We start from the raw sequence: 13,980 nt of genomic DNA, 5'->3' as shown, positions 1-13,980 counted from the left end.
TGCCTTTAATCCTAGCACTCGGGAGGCAGAGGCAGGTGAGTCTCTGTGTTCGAGGCCAACCTGGTCTACAAAAGCTAGTTCCAGGACAGGCTCCAAAGCTACAGAGAAACCTTGTCTCCAGAAAAACCAAAAATAAAATAAAAAAAGCCTGAAGACCTGGGTGAACACTGCATCTCAGTAACACATGGTGTGTTTAGAAATCTCACAAACAAGTATCTTAGATCTGGTGATCAGTGTGTCTCCATGATGCTAAGAATCCTGCAAAGACTGTTGGGTAATAGGTGGATGCATAAATAGGATTACCCCATTTATCCTTATGGCTGACGTCCCTGTGATCCAGATATTCAGTCATGTATGGTGTTCCCTTCTTGGTCTTCCTGCCAGAGGCTTTAGTTTGGAATTGAATCATGGGGAAACAGTGATACATGTACACACTGAAGTGATCATGGTACACACTGAAGGACACTCCACCAAACCCTTGGCTTGGACTCTTGAAAGCCCTGGTATGTCTGTAACAGGACCCCAGACCTCTGTAGGCCCCCAGATCTTTGCACTCCACCATGGAAGTGCTTTCTGTGCTGTAAAACTCAGCACATAGACAACACCACCTGCCAAAAATGAAAACCAAGACCTAATCCATCAAAGCCACAGTTCTGGGAAAGTCTCTAAATACACTAGCCTTGCTTTTCGGCTTCTGTAGCTCCGATTCTGGCTAACTGTTCTTAGTAACTGAACGTGTCGACCCAGGACATGGTTTTTGTGCTTAAAAGCTCACCCTGAGGAGGGTTCAGGGCTACTCTGGAGTCCTGAACACCCAGTGTGGTTGCTGTCTGGCTAATAAAGACTTGCTATTGCCTTAAACCCATGTCTGAACAGTCTCCTTTGGTAAATATCCCACGACAGTCGCAAAGCACAAGATGGGGGTGTCCCACTCCAGATAAAGCACAATGCGCCACTGCAGTCCTGTGCAGTGCCTAATTCCTGATCAGGTCTGGACAGACAAGCGAAAAAAGCTACACAGTATACCCTGAGAATAAGTGGGGAGCCTGAGCACCAATGTGTTTCAAGTGATTGTCCTGAACCGTTGTTTGTTTTTGCTTTTAATAGATTTATCTTTATTTGTTTGTTTGTTTGTTTTTCAAGGCAGGGTTTCTTTGTGTTGCTTTGGAGCCTGTCCTGGAACTAGCTCTTGTAGACCGGGCTGGCCTCGAACTCACAGAGATCCGCCTGCTTCTGCCTCCCAAGTGCTGAGATTAAAGGCATGCGCCACCACTGCTTGGCTGATTTATCTATTTGTATTTTACAGGTATGGGTGTTTTGCCTACAGTTATCTCTATGCCCCACGTGTGTGCCCGGTGCCAGCAGAGGCCAGAAAAGACTGTTGGAATTCCCAGGACCAGAATTACAGAAAGTTGTGGGCAGCCTTGTGGGTGCTGGGAACCAAACCCCTGTCTTCTACAAGACCGAGAGGAGCTCTGAACCGTTGAGATATCTCTCCAACCCTCTGTCCAGAAACTTTTGAGTGACTTCTCCGGGGCATAGCCTGTGGACATATTAGCAGTATTAATTAATTTCTAAAGCAAAACACTAAGTATGAACCGTTCTGCGGACTGTGGAGTTCAGCAGGAAAGCACTTGCCTGGTATTGCTGAGGCCTGACATTCCGCCTACAGCTGCAAAAACAAAGAGACTCAATCTTGATCCTAGGTGAAAGGTGCAGAGGGACTGGTTTGCTCTGGTTTTGACTCTTCTGTAGATTTGATGCTTTCCACTTATAAGCTGAAGAGAGGTCTATGAAGATCTCTCAGTAGATATTAATGTAATCGACTCTGGGTACAAAGGTTGGATTGTTCCTTCTCGCTTACTCTGTTGACTGAACTCGAACAGGCACCATTCTGTTGTCATAATTATTTTTCCACAAAGAAAAAACTTAAAAAGAGGAGCAGTCAAGAGCCCTGACTGCTCTTCCAGAGGACCTGGGTCTGGGTCCTAGCACCCACATGTCAGCTCACAATCCTGGTACAAATATAAAAAGGCAGGCAAAACACTCACAGACATAAAATAAAAATAAAGAAATCTTAGCCAGGTGTGTGTGGTCCATCCCTTTATTTCCAGCACTGCAGAGGTTCACCAGATCTCTGTAGGTTCAAGGCCAGCCTGGTTTACACAGTGAGTTACAGGACAGCCAGAGCTACACAGAGAGACCCTGTCTGAAAGGAAAGAAGAAAAAGAAGAGGCAGAGAAGAGGAGTTGTTGAAGTGGCTCAAGGTCCGGCTTCAGAGATGGCTCAGCGGTTAAGAGCGCTTGTTGCTTTCGTAGAGAATCTCTGGGTTCCATTCCCAGCACCCACGTTGTAGGTTGTTCCCAACAATCCATAGCTGCAGTTCCAGGGGATTCCATGCCTTCTTACCTCCACAGACACTATTCGTGTGCATGGTGCACACACCTACATGTAGGCAAAACACTTATGCATATAAAACAGATAAATAAATATTAGAAAGAAAAGTTCAGGCACTGGAGAGATGGCTACTGGACCCACAAGGTGGCTTATAATCATCCATAGGCTCACAAAAGGCGCACATACGTACAGGCAAAACACTCATACACATAAAATAAAATGAAATGGGGCTGGAGAGATGGCTCAGTGGTTAAGAGCACTGACTGCTCTTCCAGAGGACCAGGGTTCAATTCCCAGCAGTCACATGGCAGCTCACAACTACCTGTAACTCCAGTTCCAGGGAATCGGTACCCTCACACAGACATGCATGCAAGAAAACACCAATACACTTAAAATAAAAGTAAATAAATTATTAAAAAAAAAAGATAGAGCCAGGCAGTGGTGGTGCACGCCTTCGAATCTAGCACTCAGGAGACAGAGGCAGGTGGGTCTCTGTGAGTTCGAGGCCAGCCTGGTCTATAGAACAAGTTCCAGGACAGGTTCCAAAGCTCCACAGAGAAACTCTGTCCTGAGAAACCAAAATTAATTAATTAGCTAATTAATTAATTAATTAAATTTAAAAAATAAAGATAAGTAAGTTTGTTTTATTTTTTAAAAAAATTAAATAAAAAGTTCAGGATTATCCTCAACTATTTAGTGAATTTGAGGTTCGCCTGGGCTGCAGGAGACCCTGTCCCCAAAATAAATAAATAAATAAACAAATGTAAAGCAAACAAAGGCAGAGTTGTTGAAGTATTTCTTCTTTGGAGCTCCCCACCCCCGTACTCTCAAGAGTTTTTTTCTCATTTTTTTCTTAAAAACCTCTCTGGAAAAAAAAAAATAAAAAAGGGAGAATCGAGCCAGGCCAGGTGACACCAGCCTACAATACAACAGTAAAAGAACAGTAAAAGAATCCCTCCTACGCTTTCTAGAGTCTCCCGCTGTTTCTCCACCTATCAGTACCCTTTCCCTAGCATACCACACCCAGAGGTTGCTTGATACCCTAGCTGTGAACCCCCGGAGGAAAAGCACCCCCACCCCGTTCTCGTCCAGCCCCTCCCCCACACTGTACTGACCGGGACAGATGCAGGTGCTTCGGAGGCAGGAGGTGGGTGTCTAGCATCCGTAGCCTAACTAATAGTGCTAAGAGAGAAGAATCTTTGTGGGATGCCGGGGTCAGATGTCCCTCCAGAATGGGAACCAGCACGCAGGCTGCTATTCCGGGGCTCTGATCAAACCGTTTATTTATAGCGCTGGGGGAGGGCTCCCAACACAGGCAGCAGAAAGGCTGATCTGCTGCAATGTCACTGTTAACACTGCCACTGCAGACAGCCAGCACCTGCCATTGCCGTCGCCGCAGAGGACAGAGGTCTCTCAGCTGCAGACCCCAGGGGCCGCTGGGCCCCGTGTCAGAGCCTGATGGGCAGCACCATGGAGCCCCCGGGGGGTGCGTACCTGCACTTGGGCGCTGTGACCTCCCCGGTAGGTACAGCCCGAGTGCTGCAGCTGGCCTTCGGCTGTACTACCTTCAGTTTGGTTGCTCACCGAGGTGGTTTTGGGGGTGTCCAGGGCACTTTCTGCATGGCTGCTTGGGGCTTCTGTTTTGCCCTCTCCGTCCTGGTGGTAGCCTGTGAGTTCACGAAGCTCCACAGCTGCCTGCGCCTTTCCTGGGGCAACTTTACAGCAGCCTTTGCCATGTTGGCGACTCTGCTGTGCGCCACGGCTGCGGTCATCTACCCTCTGTACTTCACCCGACTGGAGTGCCCACCAGAGCCTGCCGGATGCATGGCCAGAAACTTCCGCCTGGCAGCCAGCGTCTTCGCAGGACTCCTCTTCCTGGCCTATGCTGCTGAAGTGGCCCTGACGCGGGCACGGCCAGGCCAGGTAGCCAGCTACATGGCTACCGTGTCCGGACTCCTTAAGATCGTCCAGGCCTTTGTAGCGTGCATCATCTTTGGGGCACTTGTTCATGACAGTCGCTATGAGCGCTACGTGGCCACACAGTGGTGCGTGGCTGTCTACAGCCTGTGCTTCATGGCCACCGTGGCTGTGGTGGCCCTGAGTGTGATGGGACACACAGGGGGCCTGGGATGCCCGTTTGACCGCTTCGTGGTCGTGTACACCTTCCTGGCCGTGCTCCTGTACCTCAGTGCCGCCGTCATCTGGCCCGTCTTCTGTTTTGACCCCAAGTACGGAGAGCCAGGACGGCCTCCCGACTGCCTCCGAGGCAGCTGCCCCTGGGACAGCCAGCTAGTGGTAGCCATCTTCACCTACGTCAACCTGCTCCTTTATATCATCGACCTCGCCTACTCTCAGAGGATCCGTTTTGTGCCTGCCTTGTAGCCTGGCCCAACCATCGGGATCCTCTCTCTGGCTATCACGGTGGACTAAGACATGGGAGACAAGAGGGAGGTTGGGGGCTCAGGCAAGTCTGCCCTTGGACATCTGGCAGCGCTAAGAGAGACAAAGAGGAAGGACAGAGGAGCAGGAAGCCTTGAGCAGGGAGGAGGGATAGCTAATGGCCTCTCGTTCTTCTTGTCTCTGTCTCTATCTCTTGTCTATTTCTCAGGTTCCCGACTGTCCTTGGGTCTAGTGATAGTCATGGTACCCTATGGAAACTTTTGGAGCAGAGGCGTTTGTATTTCGTTTTACAGATGGGAACGGTGAAGCTGGAAGAACTTCAGAGGTGGGCAGGTATCAGTGTCTTGAGATAGTGCATAGCTGGGGTAATACCAGTTAGAACTCGAGCAATTTCCTGAGGTGGAAATGGATAAAAACCAAGCCAAGGACAGCAGCGTCCGGTCATTGGAAGGAATGATGGAGCTGAAACCTCCTGCTTGTCTGGAGGGGAAGTTTCTAGAACCCCGGGAGGAGTCTCCTTTGGGATGGTTGTGATCATTTGTAGAGAAACCTGGCAGCAAGGATGGACCTCACCTGTGTCCAGGAGTATCCCAGGGGGCTCAGCCTTTTTTTTTTTTTTTTTTTTTTTTGAGAAAAGACTGTGCTGTGGTTCTCAGGTGGCCATCGATGGAACTTTTTCCCATACACCCAACGCAGACTGTGGCCCAGAAGCCTCTGCAGAGCCTACCATGGCAGGTTGGCTTGGTTGGCAGCATTGACTCACAGTGAAGAACCATCTTGGCGTATCCACTGGGTCATGGAGCCTGGTCACAGGCCCTCCACTCAAGCATCTTGTTAGCCAGTTGCTCCTGAACGCCAGAACGTGCTGGCATCCTCCACTCTCGACTCAGCGTCTCCTGTGGAAGAGCCCAGACTGGATTAACCATGGGGAGCCCTTCAGTTCATTAACTGACTGTCCCCCCGGTCCTCCAACAGGGAATAAAAGGTGAATGTTTAGACCTAGCCTTCTACCTTTGCTGAGTATCCACACAAGTCTGCTCGAGTCTTAAGGGCTATGGTAGATCGCACCACTTAAGCAACCTCCTTGTTGCATGCTCTGAGAAAAGGTCTAAACCAGGTCATTGAAAGGGAGGGGGTGTCCTTGGGGGTTCCCTGGATCCTGGGATAAAGGCAAGGTGTGGCCTTATCTGGGCCTTCTGAAAAGGGGGCCGTTCAGGGTGACTCAGAAGACCAAATGCAAAGAAGGAAGGTCAATGTTGGCTCATTCTCTTCGTTCCTAGAGGCACCCAGAGCCCCATACTGAGGTCTTCAGGGCCCAGATCACAGGGCGAAAGGGACTGCTGTACTCTCTGGGCAGTGGATCCATGAGCAGTTAGACTCTGGCCTATGAGCCAGGCCTTGTGTGGTACTGTGTGATCCTTTCTGGAGAAGGAATACTTGGGTTGGGTCAGCCAAAAACTGAGTTGGGACCAATGTCTTTTATTTGGATGGGCAACTTAGGTAGCTTCTGGGCCTGCAGGGGCCCTGAACAATGACAGCATCGAACATCAGAAGGTCACACCATCAGGGAACAAAGCGATAAAGGAACACGACAGCCATGCACATCCTGTCTACAGGGGGACCCTCCTGCTTCTTTCTCTTTTCCTTTTTATTTATTATATTATACATGTATGATGTATGTATGATGGGGGACACCACAGTGCATGCGTGGAGGTGAGAAGAAACCTTTGTGGACTTAGTTCTTCTACCATGTGTGTTAGGGAGAACCAGCTCAGGTGGTCGAGCTGTTAGGCTTTCGAAGCAACTTAACAATGGCCTCTCTTGTTTTCCTTTTTCCCTTGAGATAGGGTTTCACAGTGTAGTCCACGCTGGCCTGCCACTGGACATCCTCCTGCCTCTGCTTCCCTAGTGCTGGGATTATAGGTATGCAATACCTCACCAAGTTTCACTGGTTTTTCTTGGGGGGGGGGTCCCTTTCATTTTTTCACTAGCTAAAATTCTAAAACATGGCATCTGTCTCTAAGTCCCCAGTGTTCTTACTGTTCAATAGCCTTCTGTTCCCAGCATCACATCCGACCTAAATTTCAGAGTTCCGGGGGGGGAAGGCAGAGGAGAAGAGGACTAAGAGGAAAATGGGAGAAACCTGGCTTGCTCACGCCTTTAATCCCAGCACTCGGGAGGCAGAGGCAGGCGGATCTCTGAGTTCGAGGCCAGCCTGGTACAGAGCGAGTTCTCTAGACTACAGAAGTGTCTTTCTTTGGAGGAAAGCATCCGTTTAAATTTTTTTAGTTTACTTTATGTGAATAACTATTTTTGCACATATATATGTACGTACACACTTGCATACCTGGTGACTGAGGAGTTCAAAGGAAACATCAGATCCCCAAAAGGAAATCTGGATAGTGTTAGTTGCCTTATGGATGCTGGGAACACAATCCAGGTCCTCTGCAAGGGCCTGCAAGGGCAACAAATGTTCTTTTTATGTTTGTTTGTTTGTTGTTTTTGTTGTTATTGTTGTTTTTGTTTTTCCAGACAGGGTTTCTCTGTAGCTTTGGAGCCTATTCTGGAAGTTGCTCTGTAGACCAGGCTGGTCTCGAACTCACAGAGATCCGCCTGCCTCTGCTCCCTGAGTGCCAGGATTAAAGGCATGCGCCGCCACCACCAGGCGCAACAAATGCGCTGAGCCATCTCTCCAACCCTGGAAAGTCTGAAACACAGAGCTGAGTTTGGAAAACCGAACTTCTAGGCTTTGTGCATAGGTTTGAGCTGTCAACTTGGCATAGTTGTTCCAGCCTTTTCTTAGAGGGTAAGTACCAAACTGGCCATCCAGACCTTACCACGGAGTAGTCTTCTAGTTTGGTAGGTGGTCATTATGAACAACAAGAAGGAATGAAAATCCAAACCTTGCAGGCTAGAGACTACCTAATGATTTTGAAATTACTTTCTAAAGCAGTTTGTCTTTATCTAAGGCAACAAACACAACAAGAAAAAAAATAAGCAATGTCTAATGGGGGTGGGGGTGATGGGCGGCGCCATACTTTGGTATGATGGGTCATGCGTACTTTGGTAGAGTTTGGGGAACCCCAGACTGCTATGCAGCTTTGAGACCAGCAGATGGACCCTGAGCACCTCTGGGGGTTGTGGATGTCCAGAGCACAATATCCCTAAAACCCGTGGCTGGGTAGCTGGGGCACTGTAGGAAGGAGGAGGTTCGGGAAGTAATGGGTCTGTGGCTGCAGCGGACGCCTAGCTTTCAAATGAACACTTGCAATGAGATAGAGGAGGGAATCCGTGACTTTTGGGGTACTGATCTGTATTCGCAACTAAAACCCACTTCAGGGAGGGAGCGGGGAGGTGTGTCTGTCCCGGCCCTGTGGATGATGCAATGCACAAGGCTCCAGTTGCAGCTCTGGATTGGCTAGCTCCCGGAGGCCACACCGCGCATTGGCTGAAATGGAGGGAGGGCGGGGCTGGTGGGCGTGGGTGCCGCGTGGCAGATACAGAGGACTAGGTACTCGCTTGTCTAGCTTAGCTCAGGTAGCTACGCTGGGGGTAGTGGAATTCCGGGCTCCGGCGATGGGACTTCTGTAATGAATGCTTCGGGGATAGGGCTTCTGGGACCCAAGCTGGAAGCGGACTCGGGACTTGGATGTTGAGGGTACTCTTGATTCCGGGGCCCTTCCCTACAATCTGTCGCTTCGTTTGCAGGTCCCTGAGCCCTTTTCAGAGGGGTCAGAATCTTCAGCTGCAGGCCAGGACTCCTGTCTCTGGGCAGCAAGTGGTTGTATTACGGGGTGTGGGGGAATTGAAACAACTCTTAGCTCGGGCAGCCGAGGAGTAACAAAAAATTAGATAGGGGATATGGGGGTGGGGGAGCACCTGGCTGCCGGGAGCGGCCAGACCTGGTTCGGCCCACCCAACTTCTTGCGTTCCATCCAGTTTGCAGCTGCCCAGCAGGGTCGGAGTAGCTGTGAAGGTGGTGGGTGCTGGACCTCCGGACATGAGCGTGGGTTTCATCGGGGCAGGGCAACTGGCTTTTGCCCTAGCCAAGGGCTTCACAGCAGCAGGTAGATTCCTCTGGGGCCAGGGAGGGTGCTAACGTGGAGTGTCTGGGTTAGTGGCCTCGGTCTTTTGGGAACTGGCAGGCGCCATATGTTTGGGGTTGCTGTCCTAACCGGGGTGAGGAGTGTTTCTCTGCTGTCTCCTTTCTAGCGATGCAGGGCAGAGAAGCTAGAACCAGCCTTGAGGGAGGAATTCTGTCCCTTTCAGGTGTTCTGGCTGCTCACAAGATAATGGCCAGCTCCCCGGATATGGACCAATCCACGGTCTCTGCCCTCCGGGTAGGTGCCAAGTGGACGCAGATAAGAAGTCTGACTTTCTTATGGTTAGGGTCTAGGGTTAAGGGTGAGGGCCAGAGTGGGGAGCAGCTGTAGCCCCCCCCCACACTCTAGTGGGAGAAGCAAACCTGCCATAAGGAATCTCCAGATGCTGCCTCCCTGGCCTGCCGTGAATGCAGCTGGTAGAAGAGGGTGTTGGTCTGGAATGGGATTGCCTAGGGGTTAAGGGAGCCCTGCAGACAGCCAGGCAGCCCTGAGACCAGATAATGGACCAGGGGTGGTGCTGAGTACAGCTTCTGTTTGCTATGGCTCAGTCGGGATTGCAGGCCAAAGACGTGGGGGTCAGGCTCCTGGCTTGAGACCCCCATCCACCTCTGGAAGGCAGGCAGCTGCAGAGACTGCAGCCATTATAGCCTCAGGTAGGATAGGCTGAGCTGAGGTTTAGAAGGCTTTTTGGCTTCAAAGGGGAACATTCCAGAGCCTAGTGCTTTTTTCATGTCTAGGTAAGGACAGCTGAGTGGGTTTTGACGCCCAACCCAGCTGGCACCACAGCCCAGCAGCCTTTGGGCTTCTCTACGCTCGGGGCTCTCCGCTTTGTGGGTAGACAGCCTATGAGGCAAGCTGAGTCCCCTTGCATTCCTGCAGAAGATAGGGGTGAACCTGACATCCCACAACAAAGAGACAGTGCACCACAGCGATGTGCTCTTCCTGGCGGTGAAGCCACACATCATCCCCTTCATCCTGGACGAAATCGGTGCTAACATCGAGGACAGGCACATTGTGGTGTCCTGTGCGGCAGGTGTCACCATCAGCTCCATTGAAAAGGTGGGTGACTTCTGTAGTAGGAGCTGCGGGCTGTGTTCCTGCTGCCCCAGCTCCTAGTAGCCTGGCTAGCTTATGCCCCAAAATAACAACACACAAACTCTATTCATTTAAACACTGCTTGGCCCATTTCTATTCATGTGTGTAGCACCCCCAGGTGCGCTTACCGAGAAGATTCTAGCCTACATCCATCCTGGGTCGGAGCTTCGTTGCATCTGCCCCAGAGAGCAGAGCTATCGAGTCTGGGCTCATTTCCTCTTCCTCCCAGCATTCTGTTCTGTTTACTCCACCCACCTATGTTCTAACCTATGAGGGCCAAGCAGTTTATTTTTTAACCGATGACCTTCCTCCATCAGACATCGACCGGCTCCATCGGGCTTTGGGGAGGGGTGTGGTCGGGAGCTCTGCTCTGCGGGTCTGGCTTCTTTACCTGTGCACAGGGCATAGCAGCCCAGCCCACAGCAAGACCTCGGGAAATGTTCAGCTGGGGAAGCAGGTCCACACTCGCTTCCATGCCTGGGGTGAGCACAAATAGCCAAGGCCAGAGTAAGAGAGCTGGTTTCTCTTCCAGAAACTGACAGCGTTCCAGCCAGCTCCCAAAGTCATCCGCTGTATGACCAACACCCCAGTGGTGGTGAGGGAGGGTGTCACTGTGTATGCCACAGGCACTCACGCTCAGGTGGAGGATGGCAGGCTCGTGGAACAGCTCATGAGCAGTGTGGGCTTCTGTACCGAGGTGGAGGAAGATCTCATCGATGCTGTCACCGGGCTCAGTGGCAGTGGCCCTGCCTATGTGAGAACTGGAGGGATAGGGGGTGGTCAGGTCTGTGGGCAGTTCCCAGGGCCTCTGCGCACCTCTGTGTCTGCTGAGCCCGGTTCTGGGCCCCAGAGAAGAGGAAGGGCAGTGGCTGAGAATGCACCTCCCCACAGGCTTTCACGGCCCTGGATGCTCTTGCTGACGGTGGTGTGAAAATGGGGCTTCCAAGGCGCCTGGCTGTCCGCCTGGGGGCCCAGGCCCTCCTGGTCAGTGTTTTGAAATACTTGTGGGAGGTGTTTCTTACTAAATCCAAAATTGGTGTCCTGGGGACATATGAGTGGGGGGTTAACAGGTGCTTTGGTGGCTGAGGGCTGTACTCTGTAGAAGCAGGTAATCAGGGGCCTGACTGCTACACGCCCCTCTTTCTTGTCACAGGGGGCAGCTAAGATGCTTCTGGACTCAGAACAGCATCCAGGTCAGCTCAAGGACAATGTCTGCTCTCCCGGTGGGGCCACCATTCATGCTTTGCACGTCCTGGAGAGTGGAGGCTTCCGCTCCCTGCTTATCAATGCAGTGGAGGCCTCCTGCATCCGCACGCGGTAGGTCCTGCTATCGCCCACTCCCCAGCCACCTGCTCCATGCACCAGAATCCTGGCTTCAGGGGGTTTCAGTGGAGTTATTCACTTAGCCGATACCACTGAGCCCTGGCCTGGCCCTGAGCAGGATTTTGGACGTTTCAAGATTTCTTGGGTCACAAAAAGCAGTGCCTCTCGCTCTCTTCCATCGCTCTGTGAGAAAGGGGTCTGTAGACCTCTGGTCCTGGAATACAACCTCCATTCAGTTTCACTATCATAGCGAAGGAGCTAGGCTAGAAGGGTGGCTGGGAAGGTTAGGTGGTTAGCTAAGCCGGCAGCATGTTGGCAGAAGGAGCCTGGTGAGAGGTGAATGAAACGCACCTGGGTTTCCTCAGTTGGCATAAGGCAGAACCGAGGCTGGGAACCACTGTCCCAGGTTCATGTCTACAGGGCAAGCCAGCAGTGCCTTCCTGGCCAGTGTCCACCTTCCAGTACAAATGCCTAGACAAGTCTGAGTTGCTACAGCAAGGCTAAGACGTGGGACCTAGCCACCTAGCACGGCCACAGAGGAAACAGAGAAACAAGATCCTGCCCCAAGATGGGCAGTGAAAGTTTAGGGCTAAGAGTGCTGAGTGATCTTAATGGCTGATGTTGTAGCCAGGGTGACCCTGAGTCACTGAATGGTGTGAGACGTGGTTGTGCAGCTGTATAACAGATAGGGAGTTGCAGGTGTAAAAGGCCCAGGGATGGGGTCCCACTGGGCACTGCCCACCGAAGATGCTGTTGCACTGTCCTTTCTGAGAAAGGCAGACCCAGTGTCTCCTTGCTTTTCCAGGGAGCTGCAGACCATGGCTGACCAGGAAACTGTCTCCCCTGCTGCTATCAAAAAGACTGTACTGGACAAGGTGAAGCTGGAGTCCTCTGCTGGGGCCTCTCTGTCTTCTTCTGGCCATATTAAGCCACTGCCCTTCAGCCAGGCCCCAGCAGGCAAGGAATGATTCACCTGCCCATACTCCTCCCGTCTCTACTTTCTTTGTTTCTTTTCCTTTCTTTGCTTTTTGAAACAGGGTTTCTCTGTGTAGCCCTTGCTTAGAACTCTCTCTGTAGACCAGGCTGGGCTAGGATTCACAGATTTTTTTGTTTGTTGCTGTTATTTAAGCAGGGTTTTGCTTCGTAGTCCACGTTAGCTTTGAATTTTCCATTCTCCACTCTAGTTTCCCAAGTTCTGGGATTATGGGTGGATGTCAACATACCAGGCTCCTTTTTCTTTTAAGATAGTGGCTTGATGCGTTGCCTAGACAAGACTCAGACTTCTGGGCTCGGAGCATGCTCCCGCGGCAGCCTGGGCTCGGAGCACGCTCCCGTATCAGCCGCCTCCAGGAAGATCACTGGGCTGACGCAAGTCTTCAGTTTCTGCTCTGGGGCTCTCTAGCTCAAAACCACACAGAATATCCCCAGAGCAGGTGCTTGCTCACAGCCAGGTCAGCCCAAGGGTCCGCCAGGAAGCGGAACATCACTGGGGACCCCCCCTTTAGCTTCCTCTGGAGCTTAGTTGGGTCTATGGGGGTCTTCATGCTCCCTTGCCTAAGATCGGCTGGGTTAGCATGGCCCCCTTCCTGTGACCCACTTACATGTGGTTGCCTGTCCTTTCTGGGAAGACTGCCTTCTAGTCCCAGACATCCTGTACCTCCTTCTGGGGACCTCACCCTCTACCCAGGATCCCAATAGGCAAAGGGACTTCTCAGGTAGCTCATGAGGCTTTCGCTCGTTCCCGAACTAACTCACCAAATACTGTTACTTCTCTTCCTATGCTTTCAGTTGAATAAAAAAAATAAATTTCCCAAACGCTCTCATTTACCTGTTTGTCACCTGTGGAGCAATGCTTGCCCGGACAGCGGGGTGTAATACCGAGGGAGGAGCCAGTAACACAGGTTCCATAAAGCTGGCTATGGCCAGACTCCCATAGGGCAGAGAGCTACAGAGCTTCAATGCCTCTATCATGACAAACCTGCCTGAAGGCTGGCACCACAGCAGGGCTTGGCACACTGACTTGGTGAAGGGCATCAACCTCTTCAGTCCCTATTCCTTAGCTTTCCAGGGAGAGACGTCTTTGCTGGTGGATCCAGGCTGTGCAAGGCCAAGTTCCTGGCGAGGAGGAAACCTTTGAAGGAAGTATCATAATTCTCCAGATGGACAGAATCAAGGTGACATGCACACATATGTACAGCAGTGGTAAGGAGCCTCTGCCTCCTGAGTGCCGGGATGAGAAACATGCGCTGAAGCACGTGAGGCAGAGGCAGGAGGATCTCTGTGAGTTCAAGGCCAGCCTGGTCTACAGAGCGAGTTCCAGGACAGCCAGGGCTACACAGAGAAACCCTGTCTTGAAAATAAAATAACAACAACGCACAACAACAGAAACCTGTTGTTGCTACAACTCCAAAAGCTGGTATATGAGGGCTATGTGTGGCCTTGACTATGCTACAGGGAGGGGAGACAGTCTAATATTTTCAGACAAGAGGGGGCTGGAGAGATGGCTCAGAGGTTAAGAGCATTGCCTGCTCTTCCAAAGGTCCTGAGTTCAATTCCCAGCAACCACATGGTGGCTCACAACCATCTGTAATGGGGTCTGGTGCCCTCTTCTGGCCTACAGGTATATACACAGACAGAATATTGTATACATAATAAATAAATA

The 13,980-nt window shown here is 51.3% G+C and overlaps 2 protein-coding genes across 5 annotated transcripts; both read left to right on the top strand.

Moving 5' to 3' along the window:
• The first annotated feature begins 3,516 nt into the window (after positions 1-3,516).
• On the top strand, positions 3,517-5,779 carry Myadml2 (myeloid associated differentiation marker like 2). Its single transcript, XM_057775389.1, has one exon. The coding sequence runs from the start codon at positions 3,856-3,858 to the stop codon at positions 4,777-4,779; it is 924 nt and encodes a 307-aa protein (XP_057631372.1). The 5' UTR covers positions 3,517-3,855; the 3' UTR covers positions 4,780-5,779.
• A 2,501-nt stretch (positions 5,780-8,280) lies between these two features.
• Pycr1 (pyrroline-5-carboxylate reductase 1) lies at positions 8,281-13,124 on the top strand. 4 transcript variants are annotated; one of them, XM_057775119.1, is made up of 8 exons: positions 8,281-8,308; positions 8,737-8,864; positions 9,067-9,137; positions 9,780-9,959; positions 10,528-10,749; positions 10,887-10,979; positions 11,149-11,312; positions 12,124-13,124. In XM_057775119.1, exons 2-8 carry the CDS (start codon positions 8,798-8,800, stop codon positions 12,284-12,286), a joined length of 960 nt encoding a protein of 319 aa, XP_057631102.1. In that variant the 5' UTR covers positions 8,281-8,308; positions 8,737-8,797; the 3' UTR covers positions 12,287-13,124. The 4 variants fall into 4 exon arrangements, with proteins under 4 accessions (XP_057631102.1, XP_057631101.1, XP_057631099.1 ...); XM_057775118.1 differs by having other exon boundaries at positions 8,298-8,455; positions 9,783-9,959; XM_057775116.1 differs by having other exon boundaries at positions 8,298-8,455.
• The last annotated feature ends 856 nt before the right edge of the window (positions 13,125-13,980 follow it).

The sequence above is a fragment of the Chionomys nivalis genome, chromosome 7 (genome assembly GCF_950005125.1).
Source record: "Chionomys nivalis chromosome 7, mChiNiv1.1, whole genome shotgun sequence".
In the NCBI taxonomy this organism is placed as follows: domain Eukaryota; kingdom Metazoa; phylum Chordata; class Mammalia; order Rodentia; family Cricetidae; genus Chionomys; species Chionomys nivalis.
This window is presented reverse-complemented; position numbering and strand designations above follow the sequence as displayed.